Source organism: Stomoxys calcitrans, chromosome 4, assembly GCF_963082655.1.
Source record: "Stomoxys calcitrans chromosome 4, idStoCalc2.1, whole genome shotgun sequence".
NCBI classification, from domain to species: Eukaryota; Metazoa; Arthropoda; class Insecta; order Diptera; family Muscidae; genus Stomoxys; species Stomoxys calcitrans.
In genome coordinates, this window is record NC_081555.1 from 22087833 (window position 1) to 22112509 (window position 24677).

Consider the following 24677-nt stretch of genomic DNA (forward strand, 5'->3'; position numbering starts at 1 on the left):
TGAGTCTCCTCATAACAAACAGTGAATGATGACTTCCAATATACCTTCATTGCTTTCAGATGTTGAATATGGCATGGGAGAGACATCTCAAATATATCTGTGAGCAATGTTGGCAGCACATTGACGAATTTCATCAATTCCATCAGTCGGTTATTGAGGCGCAAAAAGCTCTTGACCTCAACAAGGAATTGATGAATGAGCTCAAACTAACTCAGGATGTAAATGTTAAGCCTGAAATGCATATAAATCAACTGGAAAAACAACTTGAGTTATTTTTCGCCCAGGGAAGTAGCGCTGGCACTCGGGATGTAATAAAACCTGCTGCAGTGACCTATGTTATAAAATCTGAAGAACCTTTGGATCTCAACAGTGATGATGGTGATGGCACAAAACAGCATCAGGACAGCAGCCAGTTAATGGATGAGGAAATGTCTCTGATGTCCTTGAGCTATACCAGAAGTGAGGAAAATAGTTTAATAAGGGACAACGACGACGACGATGAGGACGAGGACCAGCAATCTGATGAGGATTATGGCTCAAGTGATGAAATGCCCTTGTCATCTTTAAGCCAGGCAAACCTTTCCTCTGCGGCTAGTAAAAATCCTGCTGCCAAAAAGTCAGCAGAGGAGTTTGACCAGCTGGTAGCTTTGTGGCGTTCCTCTTTGGAATGTGAAATTTGCCATGAGCTAGTGCCCAGCTTTTCCCATTTGCAGGAACATTTTAGCCAGAGCCATATTTCAGAAATTTGTTACGTGATGTGTTGCCAATTGAGGTTGGAAAATCGTTACCATATTGAAAATCACATACGCTATCACAATGCCCCACCGGAGCTAAGATGTGAGACCTGTTTCAAGGGTTTCCGTTTGACCCGTTATTTAAGAGATCATAAGAGAAATATACACAGCAGCAAGGCAGAAGTTGGCGAGAAGTTGGAAGGGAAATTTCGTTGCGACAAGTGTCCCAAGGCCTTTGCAACGAAGGTGAATTTGAACAACCACATTCGTGGGGTACATGTCCTCAAGAGGCTTGAATGTAACATATGCGACAGGACCTTTGTGCGTGTGGAGGGATTGCGCGTACATATGGCTGCCCATACAGGTAACATGGCGCATGCCTGCTCCTTTTGTCCCGAGGCATTTGCCTGTCGACCTTATTACCGCCGGCATATGAGGATATACCATCCGCAGGAATGGAAGCAGATGCAAAACCAGACAGCCCAAAAAGAGTCCATGAAGGATTATCGGCGCGAAACTCGGGGAGGCAGTATGGTCTACATTTGTAAGCTTTGTGCCATGGAGTATGACAAGCCACGTTCCATGTATAATCATCTCAGGCGTATACATAGAGGTGATAGATCATCAAAGTTTGTCGAAGAGGAAGCCGCATTGCCAGTTGAACAGAATTTGTCAAAGGACTCTGAAGATAACCAAAAGACTCCGGACTTATTTAGTCTCACGGAAAACACGTCCCTGTACAAATGTCCAGTTTGCTACAGGCCATATGATACAAAATGCTCACTTAACTCTCACGTCAGGCGCATGCACCAAAACAGTAGTGCTGGCATCAACCTGCAGGCCCTAGTCAGCAGCAGGGACGAACTACTCAATGTGCCCACAAATATTTATTTGCGTTCCAAGTATTTGGTAGAGCGCACTGCAACTGGAGCATTCCGCTGCAAAGTATGTTCCAAGGAATATGAAAAGAAATATTCGCTGCACACCCACATCAAACATGTGCATCCGAAGAGAGCAACATTCGAGCAAAGTTCAATTGTGGTAAGCTTGCCTCCCGAAGGCGACGAAGAAGAAGACGTGGAAAATATTCAAGTGGACGATCATGTCATACGTATGGATGCCTTCAACTGCTCCGCCCGTATCTTGTATCAATGCAACTTTTGTCCCAAAGCCTATGAGAGAAAGCATTCCATATTTGCCCATCTGCAACGGACCCACAATCAAACTTCCCGACCTGAATCGATTATAACCAAAGTTCAGGTGGAAGGGAAAAGCTCTGAAGATGCCCCCCGCACCTTGTTTAGGTGTAACATTTGTGCCAAGGAGTATGAAAATCGTCTCTGCATTTATTCCCATGTCAAGCGGGTGCACAATCGTACCGCTCAAATACCTGGCACAAAGCGTCCAACCTATAAGAAAATTGTAGGGCGAGTATATGTGCCTGTGGTGGAGGTTGCAACCAATACAGGTGAAGAGAAAGTAACACCAAAACCGCAGCGGGCTTCAATGATTACTGAACCCCCAGTGCCAGCTGAGCAGCAGCAAAACACTTTGCACAAGTGTCCCTTTTGCCCCAGGCAATATAAGATGAGGGACTCGCTCAACAATCACAAAAGACGCAACCACAAAAACAGAATTGCCTTGAACAACCAAAAGAGTTCACAGAAAATGAATTTACGCCTTAAATATTTATCCGAGCGCTCCCCAAATGGCAGCTTTCGTTGCAAAATATGTTCCAAGGAATATGAACAGAAATATTGGCTATACGCTCACATTCACCGTCTGCATCCGTTGAGAATCAAATCCGAAGTGGCAACCGAAGAAGTAGAGGGTCAAGAAAAAGTATACGAAACCACCAGTGTCATGTATAAATGCAAATTTTGTCCCAAATCCTATGAGAACATAGGCTGTATGTATGCCCATACACGGCGGACTCACAATAAAAATTCCCAACCTGAATCCTATTTTATAAAATATCAGGTGGGCTCCGAAAATCCACCTAGTTTCATGTATAGATGCAGACTTTGTGGGAAGGAGTATGACAAGCGTTGCTCCATCTATGCCCATGTCAGGAGGATACACAATCGAGGAACTCGTATGAATCAATGCACAACTTTCACCAGAATTGTAGTGCCAAAAAATGCCACAAAAACTACAGATAAAGGCAACAGAACACCAACTGATGATAATGATGCTGTAAATGTTGCGGAGGTTGAAGAAGATCCATTGATGATGACCGTTGAAGAGGCCAAAGTGTTGAAAATTGAAGAGGCAACCAGCTCCACCTATGTGAAGACAGAGTTGAAAGATGATAGCAATCTCTTGGAATATGTAACCAAGGAAAATGAAATGATGGAATTCGAAGATGCCACTTTGGAAAGTGAAAACTTCATAAAATCCGAAAGAGAATTTTTGGAGCTAGAGCCAGAGACTTAAATGAAATTTTGGAATTTAAAAAAAAAAAATCTTTATTTTCTAATAGTAGTAGGTCAACATTTTGCAAACTCTCAAATACTATAAAAAATCGGACCGTAAAACTGTTTTTTTTTTTTTTAATTTAAAATCATCTCATTATCATAAAATAAGCTCAGTAAAGCTCTTGGGTCATTCATATAAGTGTATTCCTACTACAAAATCAGCTGATTTTAATAAACAGCTGTTTTCGCAATTCATTATCAGCTGATTTGACAAACATCTGATTTTGACAAAAGCAAAGAACAGCACTTGAATCGTGCAAACAACATTTCTTACAATAAAAAACCGATTTCTCACTATAAAACAGCTGATTTTTTTGCTATAATATAGCTGAGATTCAAGTTCATAAAACTTTTCCTGGTACATGAAAGCAATGCTCTGTATCACTCTACTTTACGTGAAAGACAAAATCGTAAAAGCGAACAAATAGCAGTTGTCCCACTTTTTAATCACCTTATTATGATAAATTAAGCAAAACAAACGCTTACACCATCAACTGATTTTGAAAAAAATGATATTGGTATATTGAATGAAAAAAAAAATAATTATTTGGGTCATACAAACAGCTGTTTTTGTAGTAGAAAATCAGCTGGTGGGCTACCCACAAAAAGAGAAATACTTTTGTTTTAATTTTTAGACTTTTATTTTGTTCGCCGGTTTTTTGCGAATTATTTTTATAGTCACAAACCGTAACAGCTGCCCAGAAACTATTCACAATAGTGCGTGTCTTGATAGTTTGAACTCCTGGCGCCGAATTACCGCATGCATGAAATGTCTCTATTGTGAATTATTTATATCTTTATGGAAAGCGAATGTTCAAATCGAACATTATTTATAAAAACTTGGACACACAAATTTATATACAAGTGGTATAATCCCCATGAAATTTCCATCGATACGATAGCGCACTCGATCGTGTACGCGGTGATTGAATGCCGTCTTAACCAGCAGATTTTTATCATTTAAGCGAAGAAATGCACATAATACATACAAACGGCTGTTTTCTCAGCATTTCAGTCATTCAAACAACTTTTTTAATATCAGCTGATTACAGCTATTCCTACTATAAAATCAGGGACCGAATTACCTCACACGTCATCAAGTGCGCTTTCGTATCGAATGAAATTTCATCTCGTAATTAATGGGTGTTATGTCACTTGTATATACATTTTTATGTCAACGTTTTGATAAATAATTATAGATTTAAACAATCGCGTACCCAAATTTCAAAAATTCCCATTCAATAAAGAGATACGTAATTCACAATAGAGATATTTCGATTTATTTTATTTGTTCATGTATCCGGTAATTCGACTCACGCTTGACTTTAAAAGATGGGCTACCCCATGCTTATCAATCCCCCTCCCTTCTTTTTTAATTTCAACGAAATATAAATCATATATCTACATATTAACCTTATTATTATCATTTTAAATATATTTTTCGCTTTAATTGCAATATTTATATACTTTGGCTTTTATCTCTTGAATAAATAAATAAATATAAAAAACTAAATGCAAAATTATACGAAAAATTAAGTGATTTTTTTCCATCGAAAATTTCGCGCCTGAAATTTTGCACAAACACTTCCTGTTAGGTAGCGTAAGTCGATTGGGTTTGTAAATGGGCCATGTTGGTACATGTTTTGATATAGCTCCTATATAAACCGATCTCGGATTTTGACTTCCTAAGCCTCCAGAGAGTGTATTTCTTATCCAATTTGGCTGAAATTTTGTACTGTAACGCCCAAAAAATTTGCCGAATCGGTTCAAAACTTGATATAGCTCCCATATATACCGATCTCCCAATTATAATTTTTGAGCATCTGACTTGGTTGAAATTTTGCACTACAACTTTTTCTATTAACTTCAGCATACGCGCCAAATATGGTATGAATAATTTCATAACCTGATGTAAAACCGATCTTCCGATTATACTTTTTGAGTCCCCATAGGGTGCAATTCTTATCGGATTTGGCTGAAATGTTGCACAATGATTTCTATTATGGTCTCCAACATTCAAGCCAAGTATATTCACAATGTGTCCATTACCAGATATAGCTCGAAAAGCATAGCAATTCTTATTCATTTCCTTTGTTGGCCTTCATAGAGATACCGTGACAGCCTAGCATGCTTTCACTTGTTTATTACCATATACATACTATCGTGAAAAATATTGATTTTCGTCGCGAAAAGCGACCATAGTACAAGCCTTTAGTTGTAATTTAGCATGATAGTGCACTGTAAAGCAGCAAGGACCCTTATTTTAATAGGGCTCCCGATTTCTCAATAGAAATCGTGTGTTTTATGTGTGTTTTTGGTTGTATGTCTTACGGCAACAACTTCAATAATGACATGAATATAATCGCCTGTTCTAACAGCTGTTGTATAGTCATAGTCATTCACAATAGTGCACAGTCGTGTTCAGTGTGGCTAAAGCTGCTGTTTAGCATAAGTCGCTAAAACAAAATTGATGGCCTTTACTCATAGAAAATATTTTGAAACTTAAACAAGATTGTAACCTTCATTTAATATCCAGTAAAAAACTTTTCCCAAAGGAATTTTTTCCTTAAAATGTATGTATAAAAATTTGGCATAAGTTTTTTTCTTGTATTATGGATTATTTTCGTTTTTCTGCCCTTATTTGATGTCTTGTATCGTTCTGTGGTATATGTTAACAAAATGTTTCTCCATCTTCTTCTCTTCTACTTTGTTCTAGAGTAAACACAATGGACCAAAGGTCTGTCAGTGAAACGGAGAGTAACCGAGTTTGCTAGTCGCGTGCCCAACCTCAGTTGGGAAAAAAAGTTTTCTGTATAGTAGCAATACATTTCGTTTCTTAAACTTTCTTCACTCAAACTAGGGTATCTGCAAAGTCAGGGGGACCTCCAAACTTTTAGGGCTAATGAAACTCATCTTAATAAAAAAAAAAAATACTTTGATTTGACATTTCAAATGATAATAGTGCAAGTTGATCTTGCAAAATTGTTGATTTTTCTTAAGGGGGGCAAAATGCTTATAAATAATAGCTTCACAAAAGTCAACACTTCACATTTGAAATGCTTTAAAACTTAATCTAGTGATGATAAAGCAGACACAAAACCTTTTATGAATCGTTTAAAATTCTCTTTTAGGAAGGTTCTCAAAACCACCAAGTGATTACAATACTACAACCTAAGAACTAATTCCTAAGTTAACGACATGTTGAAACAACCTCCTCCCTCAGACTATTGCCGACTCTGCGTAAAAAGCTGTAATGCTGGAAATCATTGCAGCCTTTATGATGAGACAGGTCAAACTAACGCAAATCATGATCTTGTGGGCAAATATTTTACCAACGCAGTGAGTCTACTCTCCAAAACACCCAATGAATGATGAATGATGACTTCCAAATATAACTTCAATGCTTTCAGATGTTAAATATGGAATGGGAGGGACGTCTTCAATACATATGTGGAAAATGTTGGCAACATATCTCGGAGTTCCATCAATTCCAGGAGTCCATTATTGAGGCGCAGAAGGACCTGCATCTGCGTATAGCAGTGGTGAAAGAAGCTGAGGAAGTTGTTAAGGTGAAATCTGAGCTGAATATAAATCAGCAGAAGGAACAAATGGGCTGGCATGTTGCCAAGGAATTAAGCGCCACCACTGAGGAATTTATGAAACATACGACCCTTGCATTCGATATAAAAACTGAAGAACCTTTGGACCTCAACAGTGATTATGAAGAATTGAGCGCCAGCACTGAGGAATTAAAGAAACCTGCGCTCCTTACCTTTCATATAAAAACTGAAGAACCTTTGGACCTTAACAGTGATTATGAAGATGAAGGCCAATTAACGGATGGAGAAATGTCTCCTATTTCCAATAGAAAAGAGAATTCAATGTCTTACGATGAATCCAATGAAGATTATAGTTCGAACAATGATGATAGGCCCTCATCATCTATGGGCCAGACCAACATTTGCTCTTCAGATAAAAAATTTTCTGCTACAAAAAAGTCTGTAGAGGAGTTTGATGAGTTGGTGGCTTTGTGGCGCAACTCTTTGCAATGTGAAATTTGCCATCAACTGGCTTCTACATACTCCCAGTTGAAAGAACATTTTAGCAAAAACCATGCTTCAGAAGGTTGTTGTTACCTTATGTGTTGCCAATTGAGACTGGAAAGCCGTTACGACATTGAAAACCACATACGTTATCATAATGCCCCACAGCAGCTTAGATGTGATGCTTGTTGCAAGGCTTTCCGTATGGAGAACCTTTTAAGAAATCACAAAAGAAATGTCCACACCAGCAAGGGAGGAGATAGAAATTCTGTAGACAGCGAGAAGTCGGAAGGGAAATATCGTTGCGACAAGTGTTCAAAGTCCTATGCAACAAGAAAGCATTTATACAACCACAATCTTTGTGTTCATAAACCCAAGACTTATGAATGCAACATTTGTGACAAGTCCTATGTCCGTCCGGATGCACTGCGCGAGCATTTGGCTAGCCATAAAGGCGAGAAAACGCATGCCTGCTCCTTTTGCCCCGAGGCATTTACCTGCCGTACCTATTTCCGTGTGCATATGAAAAAATATCATAACCAGGAATGGAAGAAGATGCAAAACGAGGCGGCCCAAAAAGAGACTCGGAAAGGTTATTGCCGAGAAACTCGGGGAGAGAGAGTGGTCTACGTTTGCATTTATTGCTCCAAGGAGTGTGACAAAAGGATTTCCATGTACTATCATGCCAAACGATGTCAAATAGATGGTGGACCAACAGAGCCTAAAAAGGGGTTTCGACTTGAAACTCGGGGAGAAGGTATAGTGCATGTGTGCATTTATTGTTCCATGGAGTATGAAAAGCGACATTCCATGTACCTACATCTTAACCAATGTCATAAAGACGATGTCTCTTTAGCAGAGAAGCAGGCGCCTATGATTTCTGATTCTCCCATGATAGCTGAGCAGCAGCAGCAAACGATTTTATACAAATGCCAACTTTGCCCCGAACAATATAAAACGAGAGCCTCCCTTTACTCCCACAGAAGACGCATTCACAAACCTAAAAATGCTAACATCAACCAAAAGAAGTCAACAGCATATAAATTGCGCTTTATGAACTTATATGAGAGCGGCGCTAATGGAAGATTTCGATGCAAAACATGTTCCAAAGAATATGAAAAGAAAATTTCGCTATACACCCACATAAGGCGCCTGCATCCCTTGCCCCAAGAGAGCCAAGAAGAGTTGGAGAAAAACTCTGTTTACGTGAAGACAGAACAATATTCAGCTAATACAAATGCAAATGAGGAAATGGATGAGCACGAAATGCCAACAGAATTTCAGGATGCTACATGGAACAGTGAAGAATTCATAAAATCAGAAAAGGAAATTATTGAGCTATAAGCCGACACTCAAACCATTCACAATAGAGGTATTTCTGTAAGCTGCCACACTTATTTGTGTAAAACAGATCAAGGTAATCCTGACAACATATGTTCTACATAAACCTGCACTGCAGGATTCACTGAATAAGGTTAAGCCAAGCGATCAGTCGACATACAGTTTTTTTTTCCTTTTTGGCAGTACTTGGCATTGAGAATGTCAACTTGCTCTCTTTTTACATTAATTCTTTGCTTACGTTTTCTCCTATTTGATGACACTTTCAATTGGCAGATTTGACATCCTTTATGATGTTCACGGGGCCTATCCACTTGATATTTTCGCAAGTGACCTTACCTTCTATTAGTGAATCCGCCTGCACTGGTGATTTATCCAGAACTTCGTTGTCCTGGATAGATGACATTTTCATACAAACTGCATTGCACTGCAAGATATAGTGCTAATATAAAACACAACTTATATTAGCTGAAAGACATTCGTGAGACACGAAATACATTTAAACATGAACAACGAACTATTGAATAAACATAAGAGACTTGTAAAAAAGAAGCATTATTTATTGGCGCCCAACGTGACTCAAATAATATCAATTGGGTGTGCTTGTTGTTATAGAAAACAAAATCACTAACTTTTGTTACTATTTACAATAGGTAACATATGGCAATTTTAATGCTATTCATGGGACCTACACACTTTTTGTTTTCGCTAGTGATTTGACCATCTACTAAGGGATCCTGGGACCTAAAAAAAATAAGAAGAAAAAAATTGGAAAAAGACTTTAAAAATTAATCATGGCCTAGAAGTTTATGATTTAAATTTTTTAAATTCAAAAAAGTTTGTTTTAGCATCTATCTGATTAGGAAACATGCTGATAGACCAAAGGTTTCAAGCAATGATTTCTTTGTTGTGAGGATGCCAAGGAATAGGAAACAATACAATATCTACTGTGTACCTGTCTTGCACTGGAAAAAAAAAGCATTTCCCCTTAAGGTTTTTGTAGGTTGTCTGAGTTGGCGAATGTGAATAAATGCCAATATTGTTAATTGTATCCAGCTTCCTAGGGGGCTGAAATCCTTTGAATAGCAGTTAAATTAGCAAATTTCTTCGAACACAACGACTTTTTAAAATACTGGGGTGCTAAACCCACCTTCAGAGGCCTTTCTACGGTTATGCTGGTAGTAACGTTTGGAACTTTGTAAAACTAAAATCTGCTGTTAAAAATATACACTAGACACAGCTTCAATCAATCTTTTACGAATTCTCCAACATTATCTTTTAGGAACTTACCCAAGCACAAAGAATATTATTTCAACTAGAACTAATATTTTAGGCTAAAGACATGTTAAAACATCCTCCTCCCTCAGACTATTGTCGGCTCTGTGTAAAAAGCTGCAATGATGACCAACGCATTCTCTATGACAAGACGGGTCAAGCTAACGCGAATCGTAATCTAGTGGGCAAATATTTTACCAACGCCGTGAGTCTCCTTTCGGATACAATGATGAGTTCCAAACATGTCTTCAATGCTTACAGATGTTGAGCATGGAATGGGAGAAACGACTTCAATACATCTGTGGGAAATGTTGGCAGCATATCTGGCAATTTCATCAATTCCAGGAGTCCATTATTGAGGCGCAGTAGAAGCTTGAGTTGAATTTGGATATAAATCAGCAGGAAGTACAACTGGAGTTGCATAGAGCCAAGGGATTAAGCGCTAACACGGAAGAATCAATCAAACCGACAGCCTTACCTTTGATGTAAAAACTGAAGAACCATTGGATCTCAACAGTGATCATGAAGGGATGTCGCCTCAGGATGAACAGGACCATTTAACGGATGAAGAAATGTCTCTGATGATGTCCACTAGAAAAGAAAATTCATCTTTACAGAGTGACAATCAATCCAAAGAAGATTATTATTTGAATGAAGACATGCCCTCAACATCTCTGGGCCAGACCAACCATAGCACCTCAAACAATTGCAGTTCTGCTACAAAAAAGTCTGTTGAGGAGTTTGATGCCCTGGTAGCTTTGTGGGAATCCTCCTTGGAATGTGAAATTTGCCATCAGTTAGTGACCAGCTATTCCCAGATGAAGGAACATTTTAGCAAAAACCATGATTCAGAAAGATGTTACCTTATGTGCTGCCAGATGAGACTGGAAACTCGTTATGATATTGAAAACCACATAGGTTATCATAATGCCCCGTATCAGCTTAGATGTGATACCTGTTGCAAGGTTTTCCGTTTGGTGAAATATTTGATGGACGTTTGGTGAAACCACAAACGAATTTCGCATTTGAATCAACACAATTTGAAGAATTTGGAGTGCTGCAAGTTTTGTGAAAAATCTTTTGCCCGTTCGAATGTACTGCGCCATATGAGCATATCTCATCCCAAGGAATGGAAGAAGATGCATGACGATACTAAAATGGGGTATCGTCTTGAAACTCGGGGAGAGAGCATAGTTTATGTTTGCATTTATTGTACCAAAGAGTATGTAAAACGGGTTTCCATGCAGACTCATATCAGGCGATGGCATCGCGAGTATCGACAAATACATCATAATAAAGGATATCGCCGAGAAATTCGGGGAGAGAGTATGGTCTATGTTTGTAGTTATTGTTCGCAGGAGTACGAAAAGCAATGTTCCATATACCATCATATTAAGCGATGTCAAGTAAACGATAAACAAATAGACCTTAAAAAGGGTTATAGGCGAGAAACTCGGGGAGAGAATATGGTCTATGTTTGTATATTTTGTTCTAGGGAGTATCCAAAGCTACAATCCATACACTATCATCTCTACCGTATGCATAGAGACAAAGCATCTTTAGCGAAGCAGACACTAGCAATTTCTGAAGCCCGAGTGCCAGCTGTGCAGCAGCAACCGATTCATAGTCGACGAACTCGTATTAGTCAGCACTCACTTGACACCAGGATCATAGGGTCTAATACTAATGATGTAGCCAACATAACACCAGATGGTTATAACTTAAATGAACTTGGCAAAGAAGGAGGAGAAGAAGAAGATTCATTGATAAACCATATACAGGGCAAAGAGTTGAAAGATGATGAGAATGTAACAAATGCATTGGGAAATAAGGAAGTGAATGAGCATGAAATCCCACGAGAATGTGAAGAGGTTACTTGGGAAAGTGAAGATTTTATAAAATCCGAGGATGAATTTATTGAGCTTTAAGCAAATGCTTAAGAACTTAGTTGGAATATTGGAAAAACAAACAAAACAAAAAAATAATAGTTTAAGCCAAAATTGTTCTGCCCAATAGCTTGAGACATTTAAAATGCCGCATATGTATGAGTATTTGTTTTGCCATTTCGCACTATAAAGTAAGCTGTATATACTATGCCAGATAAAGCCATCGAAGCAGCAGTTTTCTTGCTATGGAATCAGCTGGCTTTAATGTTAAAATCTTCGTCTGATATGACAAAATCAGCTGTTGTTATTGTGGAAAAACAGCTGCCGGGATGACATGCGCTTTGTAGGACATTATTAGCTGATTTTATAGAGAAAGGACTCTAAAACCAAAAGTCTTAAGACCCTAAATCGCCCGATTGGTCTATATGGCAGCTATATCTTAATAAAGTTCGATATTGCCCGGGCAAGAATTTATTTTGCGTATGGTACAAATACGCATTTCTGCCAAACTCTGCTTAATATCTCAAGTTTTAAAGACTGTAGCGTCATTACAATCAAACAGAAAAACAGTATCGCATGACTTATGATATTTACGCCCAGCAGATATTGGCAAATGGAGAGCGATCATTCACAATAGCTGGGGTTTGTTATCTACGAGCTGTGTTTTGTATGTTTATGCAAAATCGCTTAAACATACTCCTCTCCCTTGGACTATTGCAACTGGATTCCTGCAGGTTTTGTTGTACTGTATAGTGCGGTTGATATTGTTGTTGGTGATGGATGTATGAACTGATTGTTATTGCTAGATGATTTTTGTTTAGATGCGATAGCCACATTTTTTTCTTCTTCATCTTCTTAATGACAACATTTTTCGTGACATTTTAGAAAAATGTTGCAGCGCGATTAAAGAAAAACACTTTTTATTTTTGCAGTTTACTGTCTTTTGTTGTTGTTTAAAGAGGATCACTTTAACAAAACAACAAACAGAAAAACAGTATCGCATGATTATATGATATTTACGCCCAGCTGACAGCGATCATTCACAATAGCTGATATGTAAGGGGTTTGTTATCTACGAACTGTGTTTTGTATGTTTATGCATATTTTTGATATTGGTATACTCTCTACATCCGAAGTAGGCGAACAAGAAGCTCCTACGAGATATGTAGAAAGAGAGATTACTCTTAAGTAATCTTTCTACAGTCCGGCTGAGTGAGCAAAGCCAAGGAGAGAGGGCAATTTCCGCGCAGTTGTTAGAAGTCATAACAAAACACCTCATACAAAATTTCAGCCAAATGGGATAAGAATTGCGCCCTCTAGTGGCTCAAGAAGTCAAGATACAAGTTTATATGGTTTATATGGATTTCGTTTATGTGGCAGATATATCAGGTTCGGTTTATATGGCAGTATATCAGGGTATGGACCGATACAGTCCATTTACAATCCCATTCGACCTACACTAATAAGAAGTAGTATACCCCCACCCTATGGTGGAGGGTATAAAAATGGTATGGCAACCTCCCAAAAGAGTTGCCGCACTGTGGCAAGCTGTTCGGACTCGGCAATAACAAGGAGGCCCTTTTCATTGAACTTGAAATTGAATCGGACAGCACTCATTGGTATGTGAGAAGTTTGCCCCTGCTCCTCAATGGAATGTTTATATTGTTTGTATACCTTATGGACATGCAATGAAACCTTTCAAAATAGAATAATAGAGAGTATTACTACTACTATACTTATATCCAAGACACCGCTCCCACCAATCTTTTACGAATCCTTCAAAATTCTCTTTTAGGAAGTTTCCAAAAAATACCGATTTTTACTTCAACTTAAGAACTTATATCTAAAGTTAAAGACATGTTGAAACATCCTCCTCCCTCAGACTGTTGTCGGCTCTGTGTAAAAAAGTGCAATGATGATCAGCACATCCTATATGATGAGACGGGTCAAGCTAATGCCAACCATGATCTTGTGGGCAAATATTTTACCAACGCAGTGAGTCCACCTTTTGGATACACCCAATAAATGAATGAATGAATGATGAGTTCCAAAAATGCTTTCAGATGTTGAATATGGAATGGGAGAAACGACTTCAATACATCTGTGGGAAATGTTGGCAGCATATCTGGGAATTTCATCAATTCGAGGAGTCCATTATTGAGGCGCAGAAGGGTCAACATCTGCATACAGAAGCGGCCAAAGAAGTTAAGATAAAGCCTGAGTTGAATTTGCATATAAATCAGCAGGAAGTACAACTGGAGTTAAGCGCTAACACGGAAGAATCAACCAAACCGCCAGCCCTTACCTTTGATATAAAAACTGAAGAACCTTTGGATCTCAACAGTGATCATGAAGGGATATCGCCTCAGGATGAACAGGATCATTTAACGAACGAAGAAATGTTGCTTACGATGCCCAGTGCAAAATACAATTCAACCTTACGGAATGACGTTGAATCCAATGAAGATTATAGCTCGAGTGATGGCATGCCCCTAACATCTTTGGGTCACACCAATCTCTTCTCTTTAGAAAACAAAGTTTCTGCTACAAATAGGTCAGTAGAGGACTTTGATGAACTGGTAGCTTTGTGGCGTTCCTCCTTGGAATGTGAAATTTGCCATCAGCTGGTGGTTAGCTATTCCCAGTTGAAGGAACATTTTAGCAAACACCATGCTTCAGAAGGATGTTACCTCATGTGTTGCAAATTGAGGCTGGAAACACGTTACGATATTGAAAACCACATACGTTATCATAATGCTCCGCAGCAACTAAAATGTGAAGCCTGTTGCAAGGCTTTCCGATTGATGGCATATTTAAGAAAACACAATAAAATTGTCCACACCGGCAGGGGAGGAGACAAAAATGCTAAAGACAACAAGAAATTGGAAGGAAAATATGGCTGCTGTAAGTGTTCGAAAGACTTTGCAACGGAGAAACAATTGAATCAACACAATCTTGATGTCCATAAACCCAAGATTTATAAATGTAACGTTTGTGAAAAAACGTTTATGCGTCCGTATGCACTACGCGAGCATTTGGCGGGCCACAAAGGCAAGCAACCGCATGCCTGCTCCGTTTGTTCCAAAGCATTCACTTGGCGATCTAATTTCTGCCAACATATGCGCAAATCTCATCCACAGGAATGGCAGAAGATGCAAGACGAGGAGGCCCAAAGAGAACGAGAAAAATATAGGTATCGGCGAGAAACTCGAGGAAATGGTATGGTCTATGTTTGCATTTATTGTTTCAAGGAGTATGACAGTCGGTTCTCCATGTACTATCATGCCAAGCGATGTCAAATGTATAATACACCAAAAGAGCCTAAAAAGGGGTTTCGGCTTAATACCCGGGAAGAGCAGGCGGAGCAGATATCAATGATTTCTGAACCCACCGCACCAGCTGAAAAAGTGGACATAAAGCCTGAGCTGAATAAAAATCGTCAGGAAATACAACAGGAAGTGGTGTTGCATAATGCCATAGGATTAAGCGCTAGCACTGAAAATTCAATCAAACCTTCTGATCTTAACTTTGATATAAAGTCTGAAGAACCCTTGGATCTTAACAGTGATCATGAAGGGATGTCGCCTCAGGATGGGCAGGACCATTTAACAGATGAAGAAATGTCTCTGATGATGTCCAGTAGACAAGAAAATCCATCTTTACAGAGTGACAATAAATTCAAAGAAGATTATTATTCGAATCATGACTTGCCCTCATCATCTCTTGGCCAGACCAAACATTGTACCTCAGACAATTGCACTTCTGCTACAAAAAAGTCAGCTGAGGAGTTTGATGAAGTGGTAGCTTTGTGGCGTTCCCCCTTGGAATGTGAAAATTGCCATCAGCTTGTGGCCAGCTATTCCCAGTTGAAGGAACATTTTAGCAAATACCATGCGTCAGAAAGATGTTACCTTATGTGCTGCCAGATGAGACTGGAAACTCGTTATGATATTGAAAACCACATAGGTTATCATAATGCCCCGCAGCAGCTTAGATGTGATACCTGTTGCAAGGTTTTCCGTTTGGTGAAATATTTAAGAAACCACGAAAAAATTGTCCACACCAGCAAAGCAGTAGACGAAAAAGCTAAAGACAGCGAGAAGTTGGAAGGAAAATATCGTTGCAGCAAGTGTTCGAAGGACTTTGCAACAGAACAACATTTGAATAATCACAGTTTGAATGTCCATAAACCGAAGAATTTGGAATGTAACTTTTGTGGAAAATCTTTTACGCGTTCGAATGTACTGCGCCAGCATGTGGCTAGCTACCATATGGGCAAATCTCATCCCAGGGGATGGAAGAAGATGCAAAACGATGCGGCCCAAAACGAGACTAAAATGGAGTATCGGCTTGAAACTCGGGGAGAGAGTACTATCCATATTTGCATTTATTGTTCCAAAGAGTATGTAAAACGGGTTTCCATGCAGAATCATATTTGGCGATGGCATAGAGACAATCGACCAATACATCATAATAAAGGATATCGGCGAGAAGTTCGGGGAGAGAGTATGGTCTATGTTTGCAGTTATTGTTCCCAGGAGTACAAAAAGCGATGTTCCATATACCATCATATTGAGCGTTGTCAAGGAAACGATAAACCAATAGAACCGAAAAAGGGTTATCGGCGAGAAACTCGGGGAGATAATATGGTCTATGTTTGTATATTTTGTTCTAGGGAGTATCCAAAGCTGCAATCCATACACTATCATATCTACCGTACCCATAGAGACGAAGCATCCTTAGCGAAGCAGGAACCAACGCCATCTGTGCAGCAGCAACCGATACATAGTCGACGAACTCAAATTAGTCAAGACTCAGGGTCCCATAGTAATGAGGTAGCCAACATAACACCAGATGGTTATAACAATAATGAACTTGGCAAAGAAGAAGAAGAAAATTCATTGATGACCCCTATAGTGGTCAAAGTGCTGAAAGATGATGAAAATGCAACAAATGCTTTGGGAAATAAGGAAATGGATGAACATAAAATGCCACAAGAATTTGAAGAAGCTACTTGGGAAAGTGAAGAATCTATAAAATCCGAGGAAGAATTTATTGAGCTTTAAGCAAATGCTTAAGACCTTAGTTGGAATATTGAAAAAGCCAAACTGCAAAAAAACAATTGTTTAAATAAGCCAAAATCATCCTGGCCAATCGCTTGAGCTATTTAGATACCACATATGTACGAGTGTATATTTTCTCATTTTGCCCTATGAAATCAGCTGTTTTTGATATATTATGTCAGGTAAAGACATCCTAACAGCTGCTTTCTTACTATGGAAACATCTGGCTGTAATGTACAAATCTTCGCCCGATATCTCAAAATCAGCTGTTGTTATTGTGGGAAAAGAGCTGCTGGGATGACATGTGCTTAGTAGAACAGAATTAGCTAATTTTATAGAGAAAAGCCTCCAGACCCCCAGATTTGTCTATAATGACAGCTATACCTATATCTGCGTATGGTAGAAATACGCATTTCTGTCAAATTCAGCTTATCATCTCAAGTTTTAATGACTACCGTAATTACAACTGGGGCCGAATTACCGCATACGTGATCCAGTGTGCTGTTGTATCGAATGAAACTTCATCTCGTATTTAATAGATGTTATACCACTTTTATATACATCTTAATGTAAAATTTTTTAAAAATTATGATCGATTGGAACATTAGCGCTCTTAAATTTCAAAAATCCTCGTTCGATAAAGAAATGCATAATTCACAATAGAGGTGTTACTCGTTCACGTATGCGGTAATTCGGCCCCTGACACACACACACACTGGGGCGATATAAAAAAACCCCAGAAAAAGAGTTTGTCCTGAAAGCTCAAAACCCTTTAAGGGGTTTGCTTTAATGACCTAGTGATTTCATCCCCATGTGGAATTATTCACCCCCAGATTTGCTGCTGTATAAGTATAATCATTGTCTTTAAATCTAAGCAACTTTGGTTAATTTATGACTATCTATTTTATATACCTAAAATAGGTTTAAATTTTTTTTAATTAAAAATATTTCTAAGTTAGCTTTGGGCTATAAGTTTATGATTTGAATTTTCTCTATTGAAATAAAATTAAAACATCTTATGGGCTGTATTTTTATTTCAAGCACCAAGGATATTAAATTTCAAAAGAAACTGCGATACCTAAGATGACAATGAGATAAAAGAAAACACTTTTTATTTTGCAGTTTATTGTCTTTTAATGATGGTTGTCGAAAATCAATTTAACAACAAAACATGCAGAAAAACCGAGTATCGTTTGACTTATGATATTTACGATGAGCCGATATTGGCAAATGGACAGCGATCATTCACAATAGCTGGGGTTTGTTATCTACGAACTGTCTTTTGTATATTTACGCAAAATCGCTTAAACATACTCTTCTCCCTTGCACTAGTGCAACTGGATTCCTGAAACAAAAACACTTTTTATTTTGCAGTTTATTGTTTTTTAATGTTGGTTGCCGAAAATCAATTTAACAACAAAAACATGCAGAAAAACAGAGTATCCCATGACTTATGATATTTACGATGAGCCGATATTGGCAAATGGACAGCGATCATTCACAATAGCTGGGGTTTGTTATCTACGAGCTGTCTTTTGTATATTTATGCAAAATCGCTTAAACATACTCTTCTCCCTTGCACTAGTGCAACTGGATTTTGTTGTACTGGAGAGTGCGGTTGATGACTTTTGATTTTTTTTTATAGATGCGGTAGCCACACATTTTTTTTTTGTAGGTTATAGAGAATAAGTTGCAGTAATTTACCACGTAAAGAGAAAGGTTCGTAAAACTGATTATCGTTTTATTAGACGCTGCGTGGACAATATTGATCATGAGTTAATAGGTTTCCACTGGTTTTTAACGTATTCGTTCATGAAGCTTAGTACCATGTGATGATACATAAATATAGGTATCGATGACAACTAAAATGAGTTGGCTAACTATTTCATAACTTCTGCACCAGTTTTTTTTATTAAAGCAACACCATGTTACGATCATATCTTGGGATTCGGCTTCAGAGGACCATGAATAACTTTGGAACATCTTCTTAATGGAACCATTTTTCGTGACATTTCAGAAGACATTGCGCTCCTCAAGAGCCAGCGCGATTAAAAAAAACGCTTTTCATTTTTGCAGTTTATTGTCTTTTGTTGTTGTTTGACGAGGATCACTTTAACAAAAAACAAAGAGAAAAACAGAGTATCGCATGATTTTATAATATTTACGCCCAACTGACAGCGATCATTCACAATAGCTGGTATGTAAGGGCTTTGTTATCTATGAACTGTGTTTTGTATGTTTATTCATATTAACTGTGTTTTAAGACAAACTCGCTTAAACAAAATGAGTAAGGCTGGCTACAAAAAATGGTCGCAGAGACATTGATGATTGAAACTGTGATTACAAACAAATATAAAACAAAAGAAAATGAACAGAATAGAACAAACATCTTGCTCACCGTGCCATACATAGGCGATAATTACCTTTAAGCCAGACTTCTCTTGTTATTGTGCTACAATTTACTAGTAGTAAAGTATAGAATATTATAAAAATTAATCAATTGTTACTTATATATCAAATGGAGGCCTCTGTAGTGCAGAGGTAAGCATGTCCGCTAAACGCCTGGGTTAGAATCCTGGCACGAACATCAGGAAAAATTTTTAGTGGTGGTTATGCCCTTCGAATGCTGGCGACATTTCTGAGGATATATGCCATTTGAAAAAATGGCATGGCATCTTCTTGGAGAGAAGTAAAAACTTCTCTCTAAGAAGATGTCGCATTGCGGTATGCCGTTCGGACTCGGCTATAAAAAGTAGGCCCTTTATCATTGAGCCTCAACTTAAATCGGACAGCACTCATTGATATGGGAGAAGTTTGCCCCAGTTCCTTAAAGGAATATTCTTAGGCAAGTTTATATAATTTTTTTTTTATATTTTATGGACATTGGAATGAAATATTCCAAAATAGATTGATAAAGAACTTCTACTTCTGTATACATATCCAAGACACTGTTCCCACTAATCTTTTACCAATGCTTCAAAATTCTCTTTTAGGAAGTTTCCCACAAATACCGATTATTACTTCAACTTAAGAACTAATATCTAAAGTTGAAGACATGTTGAAACATCCTCCTCCCTCTGACTGTTGTCGGCTCTGTGTAAAAAGGTGCAATGATGACCAGCACATCCTCTATGATGAGACGGGTCAAGCTAACGCCAATCATGATCTTGTGGGCAAATATTTTACCAACGCAGTGAGTCTCCTTTCGGATACACCCAATAAATGAATGATGAGTTCCAAAAATGCTTTCAGATGTTGAATATGGAATGGGATAAACGACTTCAATACATCTGTGGGAAATGTTGGCAGCATATCTGGGAATTTCATCAATTCCAGAAGTCCATTATTGAGGCGCAGAAGGGTCTACATCTGCAGGTAGAAGCGTCAAAAGAAGTTGAGAAAGTTAAGATAAAGTCTGAGTTGAATATAAATCAGCAGGAAGTACAACTAATGTTGCATAATGCCAAGGAATTAAGCGCTAGCACTGACGGATCAATCAAACCTACAGCTCTTACCTTTGTTATAAAGTCTGAAGAACCTTTGGATCTCAACAGTGATCATGAAGGCCTATCGCCTCAGGATGGGCAAGACCATTTAACTGATGAAGAAATGTTTCTTATGAAAAATGAAGATTATAGCTCGAGTGATGACATGCCCCTTACATCTTTGGGCAAAACCAATCTCTCCTCTTCAAATAACAAAGTTTCTGCTACAAAAAGATCAGTAGAGGAGTTTGATGAACTGGTAGCTTTGTGGCGTTCCTCCTTGGAATGTGAAATTTGCCATCAGCTGGTGGCCAGCTATTCCCAGTTGAAGGAACATTTTAGCAACTTTCATGCTTCAGAAGGTTGCTTCATCATGTGTTGCCAATTGAGGTTGGAAACTCGTTACAATGTTGAAAACCACATACGCTATCATAATGCCCCGCAGCATCTAAGATGTGATGCTTGCCGTAAGTCTTACCGTTTGAAGAAATATTTGAGAAATCACATAAAAAATGTCCACACCAGCAAGGGAGTTGAGAAAGAAGCTAATGTCATCGAGAAGTTGGAAGGAAAATATTGGTGCTGCAAGTGTTCGAAGGACTTTGCATCGGACCAACATTTGAAAAAACACAATCGAAGTGTCCATAAACCCAAGAATTTTGAATGTAACATTTGCGAAAAATCGTTTATGCATGCGGATGTACTGCGCGAGCATTTGGTTAGCCACAAAGGCGAAAAGTTGCACGCCTGCTCCTTTTGTCCCAAGTCATTTACCTGGCGATCAAATTATGGCGAGCATATGAGAAAATTTCATCCTCATGAATGGCAGAAGATGCAAAAGGAGGCGGCCCAAAACGAGGCCCAAAGAGAGACTCTAAAAGGATATCGGCGAGAAGCTCGAGGAGAATGTATGGTCTATGTTTGCATTTATTGCACCGTGGAGTACGACAAACGCCTTACCATGCTCAAACATATCAAGCGATGTCGAAGAGATGGTGGCTCAAAAGAGACTAAAATGGAGTTTCGGCTTGAAACTCGGGGAGAGAGTATTGTTCATATTTGCATTTATTGTTCCAAAGAGTATGAAAAGCGGGTTTCAATGCAGAATCATATCAGGCGATGGCATACAGAACATCGACCAGTAGAGCTTAGAAATGGATATCGGCGAGAAATTCGGGAGGAGGGTATGGTCTATGTTTGCAGTTCTTGTTCCCAGGAATATGAAAAGCGGTATTCCATATACAGTCATATAAGTCGATGTCAAGGAAGCGATAGACCAATAGAGCCTAAAAAGGGTTATCGGCGAGAAACTCGGGGAGAGAGTATGGTCTATATTTGCAATTTTTGTACTAAGGAGTATACAAAGATGAAATCTGTACATTATCATCTTTACAATTTTCATAGAGATGAAGCATCTTTAGCGAAGGAGGCACCAACAATTTCTGAACCGCCAGTGTCAGGTGTGCAGCAACAACCGATTCATAGTAGACGAACTCGTAGTAGTAATACCAGGATTATAGGGTCGAATACTAATGATGTAGCCAACGTTACATCAGATGATGATACCTTAAGTGAGCTGAAAAAAGAAGGAGAAGAAGATTCATTGATGACCCCTATAGAGACAAACGAGTTGAAAGATGAAAATGCAACACAGACTTATGTAAAGACCGAACAGTTTTCAGCTGACACAAATGCCTTGGTAAAAAAGGAAATGGATGACCAAGAAATGTCACAAGATTTTAAAGAGGCTACTTGGGAAACTGAAAAATTTATAAAATCCGAAGAAGAATTTATTTAGTTTTAAGCAAAGGCTTAAGACCTTGCTTAATATTGGAATATTGAAGAAACAAAGGTGTAAAAATTATAACCACTCTCAATTAGCCAAAATTTTCTGGCCTAAAATCCTTACAAATGACTTTTGTTCGCTTGAAACATACATAAACATGTTTTCTCACTATAAAATCAGTTATCTTGGCTATACTAAAAAATCTTCGCTTAATATTTCAAAAGAAGCTGTTGTTATTGGGGAAATACAGCTGTTGCGATGACATACACATAGTACAACTGAATTAGCTAATTTTATAGTAGAAACCCCTGCTAACAAAATTTTCCGATTTCGGTCCGACAATCGGATGAATCATACGATATCAGATTCTATGTCTGACCGACATCGTAACTAATAATAAGAGAAGTGGTTGTCATGTTGTCGGAACGACGCGGCTAAGGGAAATGTGATATATTTATTACCATATAGTACCGATATCGGAGCAAAATTCCGGGGAAAATCGGATGGGAAATTTTGCGTCGCATCGGATTGGGACCGAATTCGTTGACGATTTCGGTTCGATTTCTTGACGAATGTCTTACAAAATGTGGATGATCTTGCTGGCGAATCGGTCCGATTACTTGACGATCAAACAACTTATCTGACAACTGACAACTTACAACTGATCAAACAAAACAAAAATTGCAAGGCTACAGTCAACGGCTCTACAGGCAATTCCAAAAAAAACGGAAACCACCACTTATGTACATTCCACACATGTGGTAACGAAATATTGCGTGCAAAAATAAAAATGAACCAAACCAATTTCTTTCCGAGTTTGGTAAGAATTGTCGTATGTTTCGTCCGACTTTGTGCAGACATGTCAAACAAAGTCGGATCATATTGTTAGCTGGGAACCCAGGATTCACTAATAAAAGGTAAACTCACTTGCGAAACATAAAGTGGATAGGTTCCATGAACATCAATAAAATGGTCAAAATCTGCCTATTGTAAATGTTAACATATTTAAGTTAAATTTGTTTTTCTCTGACAACATGCAGCATATTGCATATGAAGGCATTGTTTTTATGTTTTGTTATCTTGAAATATTTCATGTTTGTGTATTTTATCAATTCGAATTGAATTTGAATGCGAAGAAACACACAGTGCAAACAAGTAAAAAAAAACAAAGGATTGCCATATGTTTTTCACAAATAAGTGTGGTCACATTGCAGAAATGACTCTATTGTGAATGGCAAAATAAAATTAAAACCAATTATTTACACGATTGCTTGCACAAATCTTTATAAATTTGATTCGACTTCTATGCTCACACATGGTTTGCAAATTTTATTTATACATTTTACAAATATTTGCCCTTTTTTCCTCGTATTGTTTTAAAAGGTTGGCATATAGAGTTACCACAAACAAAACATGGCAAACAAACAGCCTTGCATTGGAAAATTTTGTTGCGTTATATTTTTGCCCTTCACGGCGTATCCATCCAGTACTAAAATAAATCATAGCAATTATGTATTAACACCATTGATCACCCTTGCATAAGGTGATCAGTTTGATATTTGAAAACCGGTTACTTGCTTACAAATTGCCATTTTTCGGGTTTTTTCTAAATCCGTTTCTTGCCAAAACCAACCGATTTCGTACTTATGACACATTTCTAACCATATTTTGTGATATTTGCCAGTTTCATTTCAGAAATATTTCCTTGGGGTTTGGCCAAGATTCACTTAACGGGGTTACGTTAAGCGATCAGCCGTAGTAATTTTTTTTTTATTTTTGAATCTTCGTCATTAAGTTTGCCAAACATGTTATTGTTTACGTTTTTCTTATATGTCTGCAATATGCTGCATTTTGTCAGAAAAAATTGTTACCTACATTTGTTATCATTCACAATGAGCAGATGTTGATAGTATTAATTATGTTCATGGGGCCTATCCACTTTATGTTTTCGCAAGTAGCTTAACCTTATATTAGTGAATCCTGGGGTTTGGCTTTATAGTCTTTGAAATGACGATATAATTCAGTCTTTAAGGAAAATTTCTTCAATATTTTGACTATAAAGATAACATAATCTATATGACAGCTATAAATATATATATAGTACGATTGAGGCCATATTTAGCAAAAATAACCACATGGTCAATACTCACTGATTCAAATTTCATCAAAATCGGATAAAACTTTGCACGTTATAACCTTTAGACCCAAAATCGGCAGATTGGTCTATATGGCAGCTAAATCTTAATATGGTCTAATTTTGTCATGTCTAGAATTTAATTTTAGCGTACAGGGTGGCTGATGAATATTGCTACAATGATGAATATTGCTACATTTTTTTTTCGGTGTATGGAATACATTTTTCTTTTATTCATGTTAAATTAAATTATTAAATTAATTATTAAATTATTATTAATTAAATTAATTAATTAATTAATTAAATTAATTATTAAATTATTATTATTAAATAGAAAAAAAGTTATTACATTTTTTTTTGGTAGCGGCTTTCATCAGCCACCCTGTATGGTAGAAATATGCATTTCTACCAAATTTCAGCTTAATACCACAATTTTAAAAGGGTGTAGCGTAATTG

The 24677-nt window shown here is 37.9% G+C and overlaps 5 protein-coding genes across 5 annotated transcripts in view; all 5 read left to right on the forward strand.

The window, feature by feature from the left end:
- Positions 1–4678, forward strand: part of LOC106084646 (zinc finger protein 91) — a 41327-nt gene extending 36649 nt beyond the window's left edge. Inside the window, exon 3 of the mRNA XM_013248527.2 lies at positions 60–4678. Within this exon, the coding sequence (XP_013103981.2) occupies positions 60–3170 (3111 nt within the window). The 3' untranslated portion in view covers positions 3171–4678. The remainder of the gene's footprint in view (positions 1–59) is intronic.
- Positions 1–24677, forward strand: part of LOC106084690 (uncharacterized) — a 163123-nt gene that overhangs the window by 36807 nt on the left and 101639 nt on the right. The window lies entirely within an intron of this gene.
- Positions 6466–9137, forward strand: LOC106084597 (zinc finger protein 334-like). Its single transcript, XM_013248416.2, has one exon. The coding sequence runs from the start codon at positions 6622–6624 to the stop codon at positions 8596–8598; it is 1977 nt and encodes a 658-aa protein (XP_013103870.2). The 5' UTR covers positions 6466–6621; the 3' UTR covers positions 8599–9137.
- LOC106084857 (zinc finger protein 845-like) lies at positions 13656–17710 on the forward strand. The gene has a single exon (XM_013248794.2). The coding sequence runs from the start codon at positions 13787–13789 to the stop codon at positions 16817–16819; it is 3033 nt and encodes a 1010-aa protein (XP_013104248.2). The 5' UTR covers positions 13656–13786; the 3' UTR covers positions 16820–17710.
- Positions 19920–24368, forward strand: LOC106084812 (oocyte zinc finger protein XlCOF6-like). Its single transcript, XM_013248737.2, has one exon. It carries the CDS (start codon positions 20039–20041, stop codon positions 22097–22099), a length of 2061 nt encoding a protein of 686 aa, XP_013104191.2. The 5' UTR covers positions 19920–20038; the 3' UTR covers positions 22100–24368.